The sequence below is a fragment of the Sarcophilus harrisii genome, chromosome 6 (assembly GCF_902635505.1).
Source record: "Sarcophilus harrisii chromosome 6, mSarHar1.11, whole genome shotgun sequence".
NCBI lineage: Eukaryota > Metazoa > Chordata > Mammalia > Dasyuromorphia > Dasyuridae > Sarcophilus > Sarcophilus harrisii.
This window is the reverse complement of record NC_045431.1, coordinates 194,375,526-194,398,190: the sequence shown is the minus strand read 5'-3', so window position 1 is coordinate 194,398,190 and position 22,665 is coordinate 194,375,526. Positions and strand designations below refer to the sequence as shown.

Here is a 22,665-nt window from a genome sequence, read left to right as displayed (position 1 = left end):
TTGTAGGGTCAGTTTCTCCATGTCTAATCAGCCTAGAGTGGATGGATTGCATTTCTGAATCTAATAAAGGATCTTCCAAAGTTATCTAAGATTTTCTTGCTCTGTGAACTAGCAGTGAGAAGGAAACCAGTTACATCTTAATCTGGGGATTTATCATGGCCTTTCATCCTTTGAATACTAGCTGTGATTTTTAAGATAGATACTGAAAGCTATAACATGCTTTTGATAGTTCTTGAATTGAGGTTGTTGAAGGAAAACCAAGATGGTAATCTAGCAAAAAGACCAATTACTAGCAATGAAGCAACTGATCATCCCTAAGAAAAAAGAGAATAGAGCTGGGTGGATAGCATGATAGAGACAATCCAGAAAGTCAGGAATGGAGTTGTACCAGCAACCAGTTAAAACTGGTAATTTGAGGAGAAATTAAACAGGTGTGGTAAAATCCTCTTCTCACCTAAAGTAACTCTTAAGCATGTCATTACTTGTGAAAAGTACCTTACCAGAAAATAGAACATTGCCATTTTCCCAATGGGAAAAAAAAAAAAAGATAAATAGGTAAAAGGAGGGGTCAGATAGGAAAAAAGTAGATTTTACTTAATTCTCCCTATTTCTGTGACTCCATTAGCTCTTCAGCTCCTGCAATCTGAATTCTATGTGCAGAAATCAAGTAGCATTATATCAAGAAGATATACTCCTGTCTGGAAGTTCATGAACTTCAGAAAAGCCATTTCATTGAATTTTAAGGGATATATACACAGATGTGATCTTGTACTAAAATCCTGTGACATATTTAAGATTTTTTCCATAAAAGTCTAGTGTCTGAACCAAGGGAAATGATAGCCCTCTGTCCCGGTCAGAAATACTTGGAGTTTTGTCAACAAGTCGAATAAACGGGTATTATTAAGCACCTTCCATCTGCAAGATTCTTGCCAGAGTTCTCCTTAATAGGCTGATCCTGTACCTAGAAGAGGTCTACTGGAGAGCCAGTGTGGCTTGAGAAGGGGCTGAGGAACAGTTGATAATGGTGTTTGCTGCCTGATAGCTCTGAGGAGAAATGCCAGGATCAGAAAAGATATCTCTGTACAATATTTGTAGATATGACCAAAGCCTTTGTACTGTCATTCATGAAAGATTTTGGGAAATAATATCAAAATTTGGTTGCCCAAAGAAATTTATCAGGATTATATGTAAATTTTGACAGCATGTTTGCTGGCTTCTGGACAATGGATAATTCTCTCAAGCTTTCCTAGTCGCCACTGGAGTGAAACAAGGCTGTGTGCTCGCTCCTTATTTTCAGCATGTTTTCAGCCCTTTTGTCAAATACTTTTGATGAGGGTGATCAGTTTACCAAAAAAATCCAAAAACCATCCCTGCTCCCAAGATACTCACAATCTAATGCTGGGAACAGAGTGCAAACAACTATGCACAAAGAACATTTATATAGGATAAATGGGAAATAATCATCCAATTTAGATAACAAGGTTATATGCCCAGAATGGTCCTTTACCAGGTGACAACTTATCCAAATTGTAAGTATAGCATTTAAAATAAAAGTTCAACAACATTGGTTTATTAGTCTTGCAAACTTTAAACTAAAGCAGCAGCAGATGAGTAAGGAATAGCAAAGGTGCCATGTTATTGGACCAAAAATAATGTGGAAGAGGTTTGGAGGACATCCTTTTAGGAAGGAAGGATCTTGATCATTTGTCCAGAGGAAAACCACCATGAAGGCAAAAAGACTGGCGATCCATTGCACATGAGGACTAGTTGAAGGAACTAGAAATGTTTAGACAAGAGAGGATAAGATTGAGTTTGGGGGTGAGGAGCATAGTGACAGCTATCTTAAAATAGTTGAAGGATTTTCTTGTGGAAGAGGAATTGGATTTTTGTTCCAGAGGACAAGATTCAGAACAGTGGGAGGAGGTGAGAAGAGTTTAGCTCAACATAAGTTATGTTTAGCTAATAATTAGAACTCCTCAAAGAGTCTCCCCTCTCCAAGAAGTAAGACATTCTCCCCTTCTGAAGATCTCTAAGCAAAGCCTGATTCATCCCTTATCAGAAATTGTGAAGAAGAGATTCCTCTTTGGTATAGATTTGACTTGACCACTTTGGAGTTTTCTGCAAAAACAAAAATTGGAATAATGCCATTCTGAATTAAGGTTTCCATTGAATTCCACTGAGCAGTTGAATGTCTTGCTGAGAGTCCAAGCCAATATATATCAGAGGCTTAAACAGACTCTCACTCTGTTCTCTATCCACTGCACTATAATGTCTCTCATCATTCTATGTTATTATTATCATATTACTATTATTAAATTTTAATAGGTGCTGTGATTACAAAATTTATCACCCTGTGACTAGACTAATTATATCTCTGCTCTTCTGCCAATAGACCTACAACTCTCACTAGACCACCATTAAAGCTTGTTCAGCTCAGGAAGACTTATCAAAGCATTTGGTAGGAGATATCATTGATACCCAATTCAAACTTACAATAATTTTTCTCATGTTCTAAAATTATAGTAAACTACATAGTGAAAATATGTAGGGTATGATGAATATATTGCACAGGTATCAATTTCTATCCATCCTCAAAAGAGATTCTTTGGAAACTGGCTCTAAGCAAGTAAAAATAATTCCACAGAAACCTGGGTAAAAAGTTAATTTATGGATACTTAGGGCAGTTAGGTGGTGCAGTGGATACTGAGCCTGGAGTTAGGAGAGAAAGCTCATCTTCCTAAAGTCAAATCTGGTCTCAAACACTTACTAGTCATGTGACCCTGGACCAGTCATTTACTGTTTGCCTCAGTTTCCCCCTCTGTAAAATGTACTGGATAAGGAAATGACCCACCACTCTAGTATCTTTGCCGAGAAGAACACAAACGGGATCAGAAAAGCAACTGGATGACAACAGAGTTAAGGAGATGCAGCTGAGGAACAAAGGACAGAGGTTGATAGTAGAACATGTCAGCCTAAATCTAAGCCTGTTAGAATAAGTTAGGTTTATGAACCCTCATTTGGGACATGGGAGCTGATACAATTTCACCAGCTTTTTAAAGTAGGCAAGCTGACTTATAGCCTGGGGAGGACCTAGAAATGAACTGTTTCTAAACTAAAGAAGCACATGCCGGTCAGTCATCAAGTGCCCAATAACTGTGTGGAAGGCCAACCTGCTTCAGGCTCTGTGAAATGACCTGCTGCAGTATCTCCTCTGTCCCAAACCTTAATTACAGCTTTGATGTCTCCAGGAAAAGTATTGTGGGATTATTCTTCTTGTGATTATGCTTTTTTTTTTCCCTCTTTGATGTGAGACAAAGCTAAAAATACTGACATTCTTCTCCAGGGTGGGTGTCCCTTACATACCCAAAGCCTCACTTCCTCCTCCTTTCTCCACCCATGGAGTTCCCTGGAATACTATGTTCAGTTCCAAATGTCACAAGAATGAGGATGTCTAGAGGAGGGGCTTTTGAGAAATCATGTCAAATGGTGATTATTCATGGAACTATGAATTTTTAATCTTCAAAAAAAGAATAATGAGGGACACAATAAGTTCTAAAAATGTTTTTTTTAACAAATATGAACATTTCAAATAACAATAAACAACAAAAAAGATAATTTTATATGAAGCTAACATATATAATAGGAAGAGATTCAGGACCTGTGATTTCACTGATATACAGAATTGTTCCATAAAAAAACTCCCTAGGAGCAGCGAGGCCTGGAGTCCAGAGAACCTAAGTTCAAATCTGATTTCAAATATTCAATATTTACTAGCTATGTGATCCTAGACAAATCACTTAATCCCCGAATAATTGACCAAAAAGAAAAATGGGGAAAAAAAAAATCAACAACAACTCCTCCTTCTACCAATGCAGGTTAGTACTCTCTCTATAATTTATAGACTTAGAAAGTAGCCTGGAACACTGAGAGGTCAAGATAATAACTGACATTTATATAGCATGTTAAGGTTATGTACTAAATTATAATAGCTATTAGGGTTATAAAGCACAGGACCATACAGCCAATATAAAATAGGACTTCTAGGGTAGGTTTCTATCTACTCTGCTACTTTCTCTCTCTCTTTCTCTCTCTCTCTCTCTCTCACACACACACATATCACTCTCCTCAAATATTTATGGGGGTCGACAAGTTGAAGAGAATGCAATTTTTAAAAAATAATACTATTTTATAGCTATTTGAATAAGTTTGAATAGTATGCTGTCTACATTCATTCATTTGGGCTTCATAAGAGTATAAGATGAAAACTACAAGTGTTATCATCCCCATTTTACAGATGGAGATACTGAGATAATCACCAATGATGCAGTTTTGAACCCATGTATTCCTGACTCAGTTCAGTGCATCCCATTATGCCACAATACTCTTGTTGCTTAGTTCCAATACTGGGGCAAAGTCACAGAGGGAACACTCTAAAAATTGTTTTTGTTGTCTTCCCTTTGTGACCCTATTTGGGGCTATCTTGGCAAAGTTACTAAAATATTTCCTTTTCCAGCTCATTTTACAAATTAGGAAACTAAAGCAAAAATGATTAAGTGAATTGTCCAAAGTCATATTTAAATTTATGAAGTTGAGTCTTCCTAATTCCAAGCCTAGTGCTCTGTCTACTGTACCTTCTAGCTGCTCTACACTGAAAATTAGAGTCATCCAAAAATAGAATGAGCTGCTTCTGGAGCTAGTGACTGCCCTAGAGGTCTTCAAGCTGAGACCAGATATTCATTTGTTGGAGATATTGTAGAGAAACTTTCTTATTAGTTATGGGTTGATCTATATGGTTCTGCCATTCTCCAAGAGCTTGGATTTGTTGGGAAAATCAAATGAACTATTGCAAATCTTAAAATACAAGATAAATGTCACTTATCCTTATGAAAAATTCTAGATGCAAAGAATAAAGACCAGTATGAACTGTGAGAAATGTGATTAGAATTGTAGAAAATGATGGAGAATGAAGAAAACAGAACTAAAAGATTTATGTCTACTGACTACAAAAGGGTCAAACTCAATAGCACTGAAAGGCAGTAAAGCTCAGACAAATAGAAGAAAAATTTTCCTGGACACAGCTTTCTTTCAATTGTTGAGAAAGTTTTTTTTTTTTTTTTTTTAAGTAGAAGATGGTTTCAATTATGATCATAACATTTGGTAATTTTCACTGTTTTCGGGAAATGTGCAGGGTGTAGATGGGTGTGATTAGGTGCTGATTGGGAAATTCCTGTTGTATTAAAAACAATGAAACATATCAATAAAAAAGTAAAATAAAGGAACAAAGTCTAAACAATATACAGGACAGAAAAAGAATTATAAAGACTGAATGTAAATCAACACATGCTATGTTCCCTTCTTTTTTGTTTTTTTATCTCTCCCATGGTTTTTCCCTTTTGTTCTGAGTTTTCTCTCCCAACATGATTTATAAAGTAATGGGTGTCAAAAATAAATAAAATTTTAAAAATAAAATATACAGGGGAAAAAAAAACTTCTTAAGGCCATGCATTATAAAATAAAGGAATACTGTAAATTGAAGGAATCTAATTTATTTGGGCAGCTAGGTGGTGCAATGGATAGAGTGCTGGGCATGGAATCAGGAAGACTTATCTTCCCAAGTTCAAATATGGCCTCAGATACTTCCTAGCTATGTGACCCTGGGCAAGTCACTTAACTCTATTTGCCTTGGTTTCCTCATTTGCAAAATGAGCTAGAGACGAAAATGGCAAATACACTCCTGAATTTTTACCAAAGAAATTCTAAATGGGGTCACCAAGAGTCAGAAATGATTGAAAAGACTGAGCAATAACAAAATAGGTATTATAGGTATTATGGATGAAGTGCTAGATTTGAGTCAGAAAGATTTGGTTCAAATCCATCTCAAATTACTAGTAGCGGTGGGGTGAGTTGTTTTAACATTGTTTAAGCCTCAATTTCTCTGACTACAAAACGTAGACAAAAATACCACATACCTCACAAGTTCATAAAGATCAAATGAAGGACTGTATCTTAATTTACCAGGCTGAAAACAGTTTCATCCACTACAATTACTATTATTATTAACCTTATTTTATAGATATAAGAAAACTGAAGCTCAGATACTTGGGGATCGCAAGGTTGTTGTATAATAGAAAGTATAATCAGTGAGAGGTCAGAAGGTCTGGATCCAAACCCCTTCTCTTACTACCTGTATGACCTTGACAAAATCGCTCACCTTCTTGTATCTATTTCTTCATCTTAAAATGAGAATGCTGACACACTTAATGACTTCTAACGCTTTGTAAGTTTGTAATAATGATTATCGTAGACTTCTGAGTAACCACCATGACTAATATAGCATGTTACAGCTTTCAAAGCATTTTATGCATATTAAACAATAATAGCTACTTATATGGTGCTTTTAGGTTTATTTTTCTTTATTTCTTGTTTTATTTTTTTCTAGTTATACATGCACATTCATTTTTTAAAAATACATTTCCTTATGAATCATGTTGGGAGAGAAAAATCAGAACAATAAGGGAAAACCACAAGAGAGAATTTATTGGGGGTTTTTTTTCTGGTTATACATGTACATTTTTTAAAAACACAATTCTTGATGAATCATGTTGAGAGAGAAAAATCAGAACAAAAGGGAAAAACCAGGAGAAGAAAAAAAAAAAACAGAAGAAAAAAAAGTTTATTGATTTTCATTCAGTCTTCATAGTTCTTTCTCTGGATACAGATGGCATTTTCCATCCAAAGTGCTGAGAAAAACCAAGTCTTTCATAGTTGATCATTGCATAGTCTTGCTGTTAGTATGTACAATGTATTCCTGGTTCTGTTTATTTCACTCAACTTCAGTTCGTGTAAATCTTTTCTAATGTTTTTAGTTTTTTTAAAGCACTTTACATATGCTATCTCATTTGAGCCTCATAACAACTCTGAGGTAGATGCTATTATTATCCCCATTTTAAAGATGAGGAAACTAAGGATAAGCGAGATTAAATAACTTGCCAGGATCACACTGCTCATAAGTATTTGAGGCAGGATTTGAATTTGAATCTTCCTGACTTCTAGTTCAGCATCCTATTCATTCATAGTACTATTCAGCTACTTTCTAAGGACCAAAAATGAGATTTGAATCCATATTTTTCTGATTCTCAAGTTGATTTACTGTGTCCACCCATGATGTTCACATTTATTCACAGACTTCATAAAAATTTCAGTTCAGCTCTCCCATCAATATGGCAGATCAAAATGCCAGGCAAAAGAATGTTCAAAATGTGTGTGTCTATCTGTATATGTATATACGCATTTATGTTTATATATTGTTTCCCCCATAGAAGATAAAGAGAGAAAAAACTATTTAATTTATGTCTTTCTTTTTTTTAATCCTTGAGCATTAATACTGTGTCTAGTACTTGTTACTCAAGTGCTTGTTACTTGAATAAATGCTCACTTATGATGCAGATGATGTTTGAGGCCTAAAATGTGAATTTTGTTTAGGTAGGCTTTTGAGTTTTATGCCATTCGTATCTTATTTGATGCTCTTTTTTTCAGAAATAAGAGAAAGGAACTGAGCAAGCTAAAAAGCAGCCATGGCGTCAGATGCTAGTCACATGCTGGAGGCTGCCCTCGAGCAGATGGATGGGATTATTGCAGGTAAGCTTGCTTTGATTCAAAATAACTGTACATGGATTGTTTCCAAAATGCTTAAAATGTTTTTTTCATAAGCATAAAGTATGGCTAATTTTCAGGCATTTGTAATGATGATAATGATATAGCTGAGAAGCTTTATGTCACTGTGGATAGAGAATTAGCCTTGGAATTAAGAAGCCTTGGAATAAATCTCTCTGAAATACGCCGGCTGTGTGGCCCTGAGCAAGTCACTGAACTTTAATGCACTAAGCAACTCTTTTTAAGACCATAAATTGAATATCTGCTTAATAGAGAAAGTATTATCACAGGAAGTTTCTCTACCAATGAAATCTTAGGTCAGGGCCAAAAAGAAAGTAATATATTTTAAAATTCCATTTTTCTATTCAAGAAAACATAGAGCAGTGGAAATTAAGGATTGAGGGCATAGTATGTATTCAGAGAGTCCTGAATTCTAATCTGCAGTTGATGTTTCTATCTAGTGACTATATATTGAATTCATTAGTTCATGTTTAGTGGGTGGAGAAAGTTGGCTTGCAAGTTCTCTTTCTGCCCAGTATTTGATATCTTTTCCTCGTTCTGTTTCTACTTTTTGGTATTTGGTAGCCCATGCCATTATTGACCAGTTAGGACCTTTAATGTGAAAGATATGGTTTAAAAAAGAAGAAAAGAAAGAAAAGGGGGAAAAAAAACACTGATCAGTAAGAATGCCTATCTTTCTGAGGATTTCTCAAATCAGTTGATTCTCCAAGATTAGGCCTACCCAGAATGATCTTCATGTTGCAACCCTTTTTGAAAATGTTTCTAACATTTTGATGGTAATACAAAGCATTGAACAAGTGAATACAGCCAAGTCTTCCTCTTTTAATTAGAGAATCTGGGAACTGGACATGACTTTGAGAGCCTCCATTTCAGGGTTCTTAGCATGGGATTGCATATTGTCTCCCCCATAGAAGATAAAAGAGAGCAAAAACTTTTTAATTTATGTCTTTTTAAAAAAAAAAAATATCAATTACTCAAACCCCCAGGGAGTTCTGTAGTTACATTTTAAGGAGTCTGTAGATTTGGGTAGATAAAAAAAAAAAAATCTCATCTTTATTTTAATATAATTGGTTTTCTTTATAATTCTGTGTATTTTATTTTGCTCACTTAAATACATTATTCTGAGAAACAGTATAAATTATTATTTTTTTTATTTAATAGCTTCTTATTTACAAGTTATATGCATGGGTAATTTTACAGCATTGACAACTGCCAAACCTTTTGTTTCCATTTTTCCCTCTTTCCCTCCACCCCCTCCCCTAGATGGCAGGATGACCAATACGTGTTAAATATATTCGAGTATAAATTAAATACAAAATAAGTATACAAAACAGTATAAATTATACAAGATTGCCAAAAGGATCCAGGATACTAAAAATGTTACAAAGCCCTGATACAGTTCAACCCCCTCATTTTACAGATGAGGAAGCTGAAACCCAGAGAAGAGGAAGTGACTCTGGATCCTAGGCTTATATAAATCTAGATATCATCTAATCCACCAGCCTTGTTTAACAGATAATGACATTGAGGCATAGAAAGATTAAAATCATCCAGGTAGCAAGTAACAAAGCCAAGATTTGAATCTAGGTCTTCTTACTCCAAATGCATTATTTTTCTTGATGCTATAAAACATGCCCAAGGCCATATAGTTAGTAGCAGAACTGTGCTTGAACCAACCAAAATTTGGAATATTCAGTCCTGTGTTCTACTTGCACCACAGCTATTGACAGAACCTTTGACATTCCCCTCTCTCCTGCTTTCCCGCAACTGTGATGTTCATGTGAATAGTACAGTGGAAGGGCAAAGTTATAGTGGCTCAGAGGGTACTGAAGTTTGAGATAGATTGGGACAGAGAGAACCATGTTGGAATTGTTAGTCTGTATTTCTCTATTAATCATATTAGTGGAAATATTTAGGCCACAATTCTATAAGCCTAGCATGGTTCTTTACCTGATGACAGTTTACTCAAATTATAAGTAAAGCATTTAAAAAAGTTCAGTCACTTGTAAACCCAAGCCTAAAAACAGCAACAAATATCACCATTTTTAAGATGAAATGTATTTTAATTTTCTCTGTGATTTAAAGAGAGCCTAATGGAGACAGAACCAAAAAGAATAATTCATTGAATGGTTGATTAAATTCTACTTAGAAAACAAGCTAAGCAAGGCCATAAATCTTCCAGTTGATCCTTCCTACCAATACCACATTGGTCAATGCTTTAAAAATAAACACACACACACACACACACACACACACACACACATGCATTCGTAAAACTTCACTCTGCAGGTATTGAGTGAGAGGTAGGGTTTAGGAAGGACAGTAATGAGGAATGGAGCAATGGGACTGAAATTACCTGTGGATTTCAACAATCAGTCCTAATCCTGCAAAGCACTATTGCTATGACCTTGAAAAATTATGCTAGTTCTTGGTTCTCTCATCTGTAAAATGATGGGGTTGGATGAGATTATCTACATAGTCCTTGAAAAAAAAAAATTCTATTGCCCATAAAACCAAATTTGGCCTTTTACAATCAAAGTTCACAACTTTAAAAAAAAAAAAAAAAAAAAGGCAAGTTGGGACACTTGGCTGATCCAGCTTTGTTGTTATTGTGTGTCTTTCATTCTCAAAGAGAAACATGGCATCAGGAAGGTGTCATGCCAAATGAATTGTATGTAAGTAAGATAGGGCTGTGCAAAGCCACCTGTCTCACTTAACCCCTCCAGAGCCATCTGGGTTCAGTGGCCAGATACAGATCAGGATGGCTGGAGATGGCCCCAGTTGTGTTATAAAGAAGAGTAGAATTCAAAGCACCTCGGGGTTGGAAGAGACCCCAGTGGTGACCCAGGCTGACCCATACCTGACCATAGGTTACCTTCATGAACTTCTGCCAATTGCTCATCAGCTTCCTTGCCAATCTCTAGTGATGATGACCTTGCCATCTCCCAAGGTCCAGGCCATTCTGCCTTGGGACAGCTCTAGTTAGTTTTTCTGCAGCTTTTAGTTATTTCCACCCTCTGTGAACAATTGTAGTAATTCTTCTCTAAGAAAGGGCTCTCAATGAATAAATGAATGGATGAATGAATGACTAAGCATTTATTACATACTTACTATGCATAAAGCATTGTTCTAAGTGCTAGAACAACCAGCCAACCCCTGATCTCCAGGAGCTCATGTTCTAATAGGAAAGACAACATAAGAAAAGTTTGAGTTGCAAATTTGGTAGAAAGGACCCCTGACCATTAAGCTGTAGTGAGACAAAGCAGATGGTAAAACTCTTCTTTAATGCCATTTCCACCAATAAAGATCATCTATTTCTGATGTTAAACCATTTGCCATTGCCTAGGACTTTAGTTACAAGAACTTTTCTGGGGATTTCATTAGCTGTGGCTATAGTACCCAAAGGAGTATTTGCTAAGCTGCTTGAAGCAAAGTGTCCAGAAGAACCTTCCCTCCCTTCATTCGGAGCATGGTGACATTTCTAAGGCAGACTTGCATCATGCTAGTGTTTTGGTCTTCCATATAGCACCCTTAATCCAAATACACCTTATAATCCATTCACAATCCCAAGTCTTTTTCTGTCTTTAGCCATACCCAAACTCCCCTCCATACTATGATGAACAATGCAACCCCTGTGTAGAACTTTGTTTGTTTATTAAATTTCATCCTATTAAATTTGACCCATTTTTCTATCCTGTTCAAATATTTTTTGGATTCTGCTCAGTCATTCAGCCACACAATGTTTTCTGCATATTTGATAGACATGTTAGCTAAGCCTTAATCCATGTCATTGATAAGAAATTCGAACTGTATAGGACCAAGAACAAGTGCTTGAACTACACTGGAGACTTACCTCTAAAGTGTCTTCAAACTATCAGTGACTTCTTTTTAGTTCCAGTCATTCAACCAGTTCTAAATTCAGCTAACTGTAATATTATGTAACCCAGACCTCTCCACTTTGTCTACAAGAATAACATGAGAAACTTTGTCAAATGACTTACTGAAATCTAGGTAAACTTTATCTACAGCATTCCTCTGATCTACCAGGCTCGCAACGCTGTCAAAAAAGGAAATGAAATGAGTTTGGCACAGCCTGTTCTTGATAAAGTCTGTTGTCTCTTGCTGATCACTATTTCCTTTTTTACATCTGCATGCCTTTAATAATATGTTCCAAGATTTTGCCAATAACCAAAGTCAAATGTTAGCCACTCTGCCAAGGGACGAAAAAATCTGAAGAATAAATTGTACCCTTTATCATTTGAAAGTGCATCTCTTCAAAAACAACAAAAACAAAATTACAAAAGCATTAAGGGAGAATCTAAAAATGTATATGTGGCATTAGCTAGTTTTATTCAAATTTCCTCATCTAGAACCTTATCTGTGGCTAAGTATGGTTATATTTCTTTGGGAAGTATAATGATAGATGTCAGTCTTTATTAGGAACAGCCTTGTGCAAAACATCTGCTAAGAAAAATTGTATTCACTGGGCCCAGACAAAGAGATGGAGAAGCTTGAGAGAGAAGAAATGACTGCTGGCACAAAGTCCTAGGGGAGGAATATTTAACACACGAGATAACAGACTCCCAAAAGATGTTGTCAGGGTACAACATTGAAATGAATCTAATTAGATGAAATTTAATATGGATAAATTAAAGTTGTCAAGGGCTCAAAAATTTAATTCCACCATTATGAGGTGGGTTTGGCTAATAGCAGTTGGTCTGAAAAAAAAGAGAGTGTTTTTAGTGGACTTTAGAGTCAACAGTATAATGTGGAAGCCATATCTACTAATTGCTAATGCAGTCTTGGGCAATGTTAAGAGAGACCTAGCTTTCAGAAATAAGGAGATAATTGGAGCAATGAGTTCAATTCTGGACACAATAATTTAGGAAAGACATTGATTAGTTGGAGGACAGCCAGCATAATGAAGGGTCTTGAGTCCATGCCTGTTTCCTCTGGAAAAAACTGCATTTGGTGTAATGGATTCTAGGAGCCGTACATGACTGCCATCTTCAAGATTTTGACCGGCTGTCATGAGATTTATTTTGTTTTCAGAGGACAGATCTAAGTTCTGGGGTGGTAGCTGCAAACAGTCATGTTTAAACTTGTAAGGAAATGCTTCCTAGCAGTTAGAATGGTCCAGAAATGCAATATTGTACCTGAGAGGCAGTGAATGGATCATCCTTCCCTGAAGATCTTTAGCTGAGGCTAGATGGCCACTGGCGCGTTACGTTGTAATGAAAATCCTTTTTCTGATATGGGTTGTATGCCCTCAGTTTTCTTTTCTGTAAAGTGAAGCAGCTTTATTATTTGTTCCCTGAAGGTGATTTTTTGATCTGAATCTATGATCTTAGAAGACCAAGTCCTCTGGTATAAATTTGGAAAATTCTTTGGGGCAAGAAGAATAAGGAGAAAAGATTAAAATAACTATGTGGTCAATGGAAGTAGAAGTTAATTAAGTAGGAATCAGTCTTAGGAATGGGAGGATTTCCAAGAAGCAGCAGGATACAATTAACATTATCAAATTGCCGTAGAAGCCAGTGAAAGATTAGCAGCCGTGGAATGGAGGTGGAAAAACTGGAAAGTAGGGGTGGAAATAAGGACTCTTAGGTCAGGAGGAGAAGGTCATGATGGAGCAAGTGTTCCTATGGTGGCAGGTTGTAACAAATTAAAGCGACAAACTATGGGATGGAGGCAGAGAGTACACATTCAGCCAAAGCTACTAGAAGTCGTAATAGTCGGTAATTTAGGAATGGATCAAAACAATTAAGGTCATGAAGAGTGAAGAAGAGAAGAGAAAGGATGGTGAGATTAAACAGTTAAAGTTCAGGCTAGTTCCTAGAGTTCCCAAGAACATGTGGGATGATGAGGGCTGAGTTATGACTATGTTGATGTATGTCTCAAGTATCTTGGGAAGAAGGACATTAGAGTTGAAGAGATGTCTCAGTACAATGGAAAGGTTTTAGAAGTCCAGGAAGTAGACTCAAATCCTACTTTTATCATTTGTTCCTTATTGATTTGTGGACTTAGTTTCCATTTCTCATCCATTAAATAAAGGGATTGGACGAGAGGGCTACCAAGGTCCCTTCCAGCTGCAAATCATGATCCTCCTATAAGATCAAAGAGCTTATTCAAATTGTGGAGTACCATAGCAGAAGATGGGTTGAATCAGACCAGAATAATAGTTTTGCAAAACTTTGTGGTTATTCAGTTGTTTCAGTTGAGACCCACCCTTTGTGCCCCCATTTGTGTTTTGTTTTGTTTTTTGGCAAAGATACTAGAGTGATTTGTCATTTTCTTCTCCAGCTTGTTTGATAGATAAGGAAATCGAGACCAACAGGGTGACGTACCCAGAATCATACAGGTAGAAAGTGTCTGAGGCTGGGTTTGAATTCAGGTCTTTGTGATTCTAGGTTTGGTACTCTATGAAATGTACCACCTCCTGGACCCATTTTTTACCATGTTATAGAGGAAAACCATGCTCCCATTACTAAACTCATTTCACACCCTGGGAGAACAATCCATCAGTTAGTAAAAGACAGCAATAAGAATGGAAAGATGGCAGGACAAACTGGCAAAAATGATCTCCAAAGAAGTCACAAGGGAAAGTCATAGTTGAGTGGTCTGAAAGTGGTAATGAAGAGCAATATATACTTAATAAAATGGTTACCAAAGATTTAAAGTCAGAGAGGGGAGTGGGAGTAGTTTTTCTGGGACTCAGTGATTTGGAGAGAATGGAAGGAGAACTGGACTGGAACAGGGCCGAAATAGAGCTGGGATGACCAGTGTAAGGTACTCTGCCCAGAACAAAATGAAAAAGCTACTTCAGGTTTTGGCAACAGAATCTGTTTGTTCAGTAGGTCTCTGAGGTCTCCCCCTGGCTACGGTTCCAGGAAAACACAGACTTCTGACTTTTCCCTTTCTATCTCCAACTGACAGTTATCTGCAGCTTGAACTTCCTGTCTACATTACATTTGTTTATTGAAAAACTAGTTTGGTCACATAGTATGATTTACATTTTTGGATGTGTTTATTAGTTAGGTTAAACAGTTTTTTCTGGTCCTTTTTTTTTTTTTTTTAATTTTTTATTATAAAGCACAACTTTCTAACTGGAATGATATAGGAAATACAGGTGATTTGAAAACAACAGTTGCCAATTAAGATTTTTTTAACATTTAGGGACAGCTAGGTGGCACAGTGGATACAGCACCAGCCTTGAAGTCTGTAGGACCTGAGTTCAAATGTGGTCTCAGATACTTAATACTTCCTAACTGTGTGATCCTGGACAAGTCACTTAACCCCAATTGCCTTAGCCCAAAAAAACAAAAAATCCTAATTAATGAATTGATTGGTTAAAATTTGGAGAAAAACCAAACTAATTCAAGTTATTTTCTTCAGAGTTAAGGCATTCTCAGTCTGTCTCTAGGTGTCTTTGTCACTGTTGACGGGGTAGGTCATGACAAAGAATCTACCTTCCAGTGCTAGATTAACAAGTAGGCTCCAAATCCACATCATCTCCCCATCATGCACAGCTCAAATTAAACCTTGCCTCAGATCAGGGATACCATGTTTTGCTTAGTCCTATCTTGATAGTTCTCTGCCCACTGGTGCCTTTTCCTCCTGGTTTTCATAAAGACATTAAATGATAATGAAGGAGCTTGATACGGCGTGATGTACTACTGGGAGAGAGCACACCTGTATTAAAATTTTTATTTCTTCCACTAATTCACATTATCTCTCCAGTTTCCCTGTCTGTACAGTTGAAAAGCTTGACTGAATGACATTAGGTCTCTTCCAGCTCTATAACTATAACTGTGAGGATGGTCTGGGTAGCGTGAGCAACATTTTCATGGGAAGGAAAAAATAAAATACCACATAAGATCAGTGCTGTGTCTTGTCTCCTTATACTTCTCCAATTTGTGGCTTTTCTTTCCTATTTAGCTGTGACTCTTTGAAAATAAAGACTGCATAGAAATACGAAGGTTTCTTTGGGTCAGTGGGTTAGTGAATGTCTTGACTGCCCTTAACCCCAGCATCTCTTGAGAAGGTCATCATTATCTGGAGAGCAGGGGTCAAATGCTTGACTGTCCTTGGCTACGATGGATGGCTTACAGAGCCAATGCTGATAAAATGGCTGCCAAAGATGCAAAGTCTGGGAGGGGAGGGAGAGTAGAATGGGAGAGAAAGAGGACACTGGTTCCCAGGACTAACAGCAATTAGGAGGGGCCAGCTGTCAGGATCCAAAATGTTAAGAATTTGTATTTGCTGTTCTGAGAGAAGTTATATTCTGTACTCCTAAAACATACCCTGCTCCTATCTAAATTCCTGTCTGACAGATAGCTTACTCATCTCATAGATATAAACTGAGACATATACATACACACATATATATGTGTGTATATATCTATTAAAATATATATATACATATACATGTGTGTATATATATTAATACATGGTAAATACAGAGATTTGTTTTTCTTGACTCTTTTAGTTGCTACACAGATTTTGTTTGGAGGAGAGAAAGTTTTTGTTTAAAAAATTATTTTTTACATATAATTTGAAAAAATACTATTGAGAGGAAATTTAATAAGTAATAGAATCATAGAATTTCAGAACTAAAAGGGACCTTAGAGATTATCCCTCCTTTTAAAAATGAGTAAACTGAGGCTGTTTTCCCCATCCCTATCTCTATCCCTCATTTTGCATTCTCAGGGAGCACACCCTCTATGATTTGTGGTGTTTTGTGATTCCAAGTGCAGAGCTTGCAGCATAGCAAACAAGCACATGTGTAACTAGGGTGTCTCTTCCTCTGAAATGTGCTGGTGTCAGGGAAGCAGCCCAGCAGAGAGGTTTCCGGATGTTTTTAAAGGTCCCTCATGGAGCTGCAAGCCAGGGGAGTGTTCGCAAGCGCCCTACTGCTGAGTCGGCAACCACAGAAAAGCCTGGCCAGGAGCTGAGCTAAAAGGAAGTAGAGCTTTTCCAGCTGGGCCCTTGAGGTGGCAGAGGGAGAGAGAGAAGGAGAGAGAAGAGGAAAGGAGAAAGGGAGGGAGACAAGGGAGAAAGGAAGGGGGCCAGAAGACTTAAGTTCTAGAGCAGAGGTTTCAAATAGTCTTCTTCCAGACCCACACGTGGCTGAACTAGATGGAAATGTAATTGAGAATTGTTCAACAAAATAAAAATACAGTAAAGCATAGATGTTAATGTGTTAATTGACATTGTCATTATGTGACTGTAGAGAGCTTTATGTGATGGTGCAGGAGACTAGAGCGATGGGATCCTATAATCAGGGACCATCGGGTCTAATCCTCCCATTTTACACAGAAGAAAGTGGCTGGTTCAGGGTCACACAGCCAGTTGAGTGTGTGAGGTAGTATTTGAACTCGGTTCTTCCTGTTCTGAACCCAAGCACTCTGTCTCTTACACTATGGGGATAGAGCTGAGAGCAGCTTATTCAATATGATCTCATTTCTTACCAAGAAGGAGCTTCCTTAGCATCCACATTTCCTCCTTATCCTACTCTACAATATTTGGTCTCACAACCTTTTTCTCTGTTGTTTAATATTCCAGTGGTAAAGGGTCAATGATTTCAACTTAATTCATTTTAGCAAACATTAGTCACATCATAAGCAGTGAATAGAGAACCAGGCTTGGAGTCAGAAAGATTCTCCTTCTGGAGTTCAAATGCAGCCTTAGATACTTACTGGTTATATGACCCTGGGCAGGTCATTTAATTCTATTTACCTCAGTTTGCTCATCTGTAAAATGAGCTGGAGAAGGAAACAGTAAACTATTCTAGTATCTTTGTCACAAAAAAAAAAAAAAAAACAAAAAAACAATCAAATGAAGCTATATAGGCTGGGACAACAAAACTGTACGTAAAGATCCCTGACAGCTGCCAGAAAATCACGTTAACATTATCTGTGTTTCTCTATATTTTGTGAAATAATTCCCAGTTACATTTTAATCTGATTCAATAAGACCTGTTTGAAATATCTGGTCTAGAGCACTGAAGAGTTAAGTGACTTGTCAGTGTAGATCAGAGATGGGACTTGAGGCCAGTTTCTTTCCACTATGCTATGTTTCCTCTAACACAAAAAATAGTATTTCCAATTTAAGGGCACTTTTAATCTAGGTTTCTAACTCTATAGAGTCCTAAATATGTGACTGGCTCAGATAAAATACCATGCGAGACCTAAAGGAGGAAAGGCCCATTCCAAATGAAAGGATGCCGTTCTAAACCGAGTTCTATCAACCTCAGACTGCTGAATCTGCACAATTCTGTGGGCAATTGGGCAGCTCCCAGAAGCCCCAGAGCCACGAGTTTGCATGCAGAATATATTCCTAGATAATTATGTCCTTTGCTAAAGTAAACCAATAATTAGAGTAACAGAATCATCGAATTTCAGAACTAAAAGGGACCTTAGAGATTATCCCTCCTTTTAAAAACTAGTAAACTGAGGCTTTAGAGAGGTTCAGCAACTTGTTCAAGATAGCAGAACTAAGGAGTGGTAATGTTTGGCTTAGAACCCAGAGCTCCCGAAATCTTTTTAAACAAAAATAATGATTTTCCTGTTCAAGAAGAATATTTGGCATTAAAAATTTAAAGAGTGCCAGTCTAAATGCTTGGTCTCAAGTCTAATCATTTATTCGTTCTTTCAGTAAACATTTATTGAATGCCCCTGGTTGATATGATACAATATCACAATGACACAAAGGCACAATATTTACATATTTATATTTCTCTTCCAACAACTGCATACAATCTAGGGCCCAATAAGTCATAAATAGAAGTTACTGTAATACATAGTATTTCATGGTTAGCACATCAGATTTAAAAAGTAAAGTTCTTATTCAATTTTTGTTGGGGGTTTTTTAATGACATTTTGTTTTTCCAAATACATACAAAGATAGTTTAAACATTTACCTTTCCAAAACCTTGTGTTCCAGATTTTTCTCCCTTTTTTCCCTTCTCTCCCCTCCCCAAGACAGCAAGCAATCTGATTTAGGTTAAATAGGTACATATCTTCTAAACATATTTCCACATCTGTCATGCTGAACAAAACCAACAACAAAAATCAGATCAAAAGGGAAAAAACACAAGGGGGGAAAAAGTAAACAACAACCAAAAAAAGGGGGAAAATGACTATGTTTTGATCCATATTCAGTCTTCCTAATTCTCTTTCTGGTTGTGAATAGCATTTTCCATTCAAAGTCTATTATCATCCTCTGTTTTCAAAGAGCACCAATGATGTCACAGGTGATGATTTGTGCGTAAATTGGATTTAAATCCAAGGCAGCTAAAGCAGGTGCTGTGAAACACTCAGAACTTCAGACATCTCAGATGCCCTGGTCACTGTATCCCAATCCATCCCTAAATTTCTTGACTTTTGTCTTGCCACTGGACTCCACTGGACTCTGGAAAACAGTGAGGCTGGCGAATTTGTACAATTGTGCATTACCTAAATCCAAAAAAAAAAAAGTATGTGGTAAATGAAAGAGGAAAATCATTTCTGAGGAGGCTCCTTGAGGTTGAGCATTATTTCATTTTTATTCTTATATTTCCAGTATCCAGCACATTGTATAATGCATAAATAGGTGTTTAATAAATATTTGTTGAAGAAATAGCAAGTCATATATAATAGAATCATAGAGATGACCTTTTCCTATTCTGCTTTGTATATGGAAATGATCATTTTATATGTTAAGAAAAAGAAATTAAAATTTGAAAAACAAATGACTGTTGAATGCATGAAAAAAAGGAATTAGAGAAGGCTTCTTTAAGCAGTTGATGGCAAACAGCAGGAACAAAAGGTTGGCAGCAAAGGAGAGCTAATAATAATTGATAGCTAGCATTTATGTAGCACTTTAAGTGCAAAATTTTCTCATTTTCCCCTCACAAAAACCCTGAGGGATAAGTTGCTTTTATTATCTTCAGCTTTACAGGTGAACAGGCATCCTGATGCTATCACTTAACTAGTGAGTGTCTGAGGCAGGATTTGAACTCAGATCTTGTTGACTTCTCTATCCAATGGGTTATCTCAAAATGAAGGAGAAAGCTAGGAATATAGCTAGGTGGGGTAAAAGAGTGAAGGAAAGATTGGTATTTGTTTATTAGTGTATAATTATGGAAACCTTAACATAGTAGGACAGGGGATAGAGTCTTGGTTCTGGAGTCAGAAAAATTCATCTTCCTGAGTTCAAATTCTGCCTTGGACCCTTACTGGTTGTATGATCCTGGGCAAGTCACTTAATCCTGTTTGTCTTGGTTCCTCATCTCTGAGCTGGAGAGGTAAATGGCAAACCATTCCAGATCTGGTACTAGCCACTGGGTCACCTAGCAGCCCTCAAAGAGCTTATACAGGCCACTTCTTAAGGATCCCTCTGAGTTGCATATTGAGTCAGAAAACCATATGTTGACATTATCTGTCTTCTATTGTATTTTTATCTATTTTATTAAATATTTATCAATTACGTTTTAATTTGATTCTAATACCACTTGAGTGTGTCTCTAGCCCTATTTATTTTTGATATCTCTGCGGTAGAGTTATTGAGAAATAAGGAACAGCAACCATGAAGAGTATGGCAGAATATAGGATGATTTGTATGAAAGTGAAGTGAACAGGAGCACAAAAACTACTTTTACAATAAAAATAACATAATAATGAAAAACAACTTTGAAAATAATAATCAATACAGTGATCAACTATCCTAGTAAAGAACCAATGATAAAATGTGCTGCCTGACAAAGATGATAAACTTAAGATTCAAAATAGACTAAAATTTTTGGACATGGCCAAATTGGGGGATTGAAACAATGAGAATGAGAAAAAATAAATGTTTGCTCATTGAAAATAAATTAAAACAAAATTTCAGAAAGTGTACATATGGAAAAATGATGAGTACAATTAAATTTTAGTGAACACTAAGGAACAGTAACTGAAGAGTTTAGAAAAACATTAGAGGACTTGAAATGATACAAAGTGAAGAAAACAGCCGTGAGAGAATATATGCAATGACTACAGTAATATAAATGAAAGTATATCTCAATTATCACCCTCTATCTACTCTGAATATATTTTGTATATTCTAGTCTTACACTTACACTTACTACCCTCCATGCATTCTCTCATCCAGTTACACTGGCCTGTCTACCGTTCCTCACATTCAAAACTCTGTCCACCAGCCAGGTGGCACAGTGGATAGAGCACCAGCCCTGAAGTCAGGAGGACCTGAGTTCAAATGTGACCTCAGACACTTAACACTTCTTAGCTGTGTGACCCTAGGCAAGTCATGTAGCCTCAATTGCCTCAGCAGAAAACAAAAACAAAATAACTCTATCTCCAACATGGTCCACATGGTCCACATCTGGCATTTTTGGAATACTCTTGCTCTTCAGCTTTTACTTCTGGCTTCCTTCAAGATTGTTCAGATTCCCTCAACTTCCAATGACCTCCCAGTCCACTCTGCTCCTCTGTCTTTTTCTCTGGGATTAGCTTTTATTTATTGCATATATCTTGAGTGTACATGGATATCTGCATGTTGTCTTCCCAGATGCAGGAACTATTTGCACAGTGCCTAGCATACAGTAAATGCTTAATAAATGCTTGCTAACTAAGTGGATTTTAGGTGGAGTCTTCCTCATGAGAATGTAAGTACCTTGAGAGCAGGGATAATTTTTACCTTTCTTTATATCCTCATCACATAGCAAGGTGACTGCCACATAGTAAGCAATTAATAAAAAATAAATAAGAATAGGTGCGCCGTGTTGGAGTTTCAGTCTTCTCATTGAAGTGAATGGGCTCAAAGGTATCAAAACTAAGAGGTTCATGGTAAGAAAGCAAAAGAAAAAGTTTACCATAGAGGCTCTGTAGGGAGTGAATAAAGAAAGAGTTAAACAATGTTAAGTAACAAGAATTTGGTAGAGGTTATATCCTACAAATTTGTGGTGAATTTAATAAGATCCCTATTGTGGTTTTATCTACTGATACTCAGAACTCCTAGTACAGGAACAGAATTTAGAATTCATCATAGCTTAGGAATGGTAGAAGGTGGGGGCATAGCCCTGGAAGGCATTCTTAGGTTAGTAGGTAGTATAAATCATTCAAGTGAACAGCCATGGGTCAAGGATGGGTATGGAGACAAACTAGATTTGAATATTCAAAATGAGACAATAGGAACAGCAACCCCATGCCAACTGGGTATCTGCCGACCAAGCAGGCTTTCATTTATTTAATCTGCAAAATCTCTCTGCCAATCAGGAAACCTTCTGATTGCATGCCTGGTTTAGTGAGCCCCATTCAATATTATGTAATCATTTAGACAACTTCTTTCTATCTGACCAAGGGGAAAAGAAGAGAGAAAAATCACAAAGCTGGAAAATACAGAGAGAAGACTCAGTAGTGATAAAATGAGAAATTAAAATGCATTTGGAGTCTTAAGACAACTTGAATTTCAGTTTTGTAGTCTCTCCTGGTACCTGCAAGGGAACTTATAACTTTGCTTGAATGATTGACTATAAGGGAATAGGGAGAAGATATGAAGAAAATGTCTTGGTGATTTTTGGCAGCTCCTTTCTAATTCTTAAAGCTGTGATGAGTTCAACTGAACAATCTTTGGAGTATGAGCCTTAGAGAGTGGGATCCATTCTTCTCAAAGCTGGACTCTCTTGCTTTTTTCCACTCCTAAAAATGTTAATAACTTTCCTTTTACTTCCTGAATGAGGAAGAATTTCCAATTCCTGAAACTCGGTCCATTAATACTAGACAATGGACAGAGGTTCAGTATTTACCTCTGTTATGGGCCAGAACTCTGAACTCTGAAACAAAGAATTCTTACAAGGTACTAAGTCAGTGGAATTGATAGCAACAATAGTTATCTAATTTAGCATGGTTCAGTATGACTGATTTACTCCTACAAGGAGATGTTATGGGCCAGAACTTGAAACAATTGGAATTGAGGGGAGAGTGGTTAAATCTAGTTTAGCATTGATTTCAT

At 36.8% G+C, this 22,665-nt stretch overlaps 1 protein-coding gene across 15 annotated transcripts in view; it reads left to right on the top strand.

The window, feature by feature from the left end:
• PPFIBP2 (PPFIA binding protein 2) overlaps positions 1-22,665 on the top strand; it is a 181,574-nt gene that overhangs the window by 32,712 nt on the left and 126,197 nt on the right. For all 15 annotated transcript variants that reach the window (XM_031942169.1, XM_031942171.1, XM_031942170.1 and 12 more), the window contains one exon: positions 7,537-7,638. In XM_031942169.1, the coding sequence (XP_031798029.1) occupies positions 7,575-7,638 (64 nt within the window). In that variant the 5' untranslated portion in view covers positions 7,537-7,574. The remainder of the gene's footprint in view (positions 1-7,536; positions 7,639-22,665) is intronic.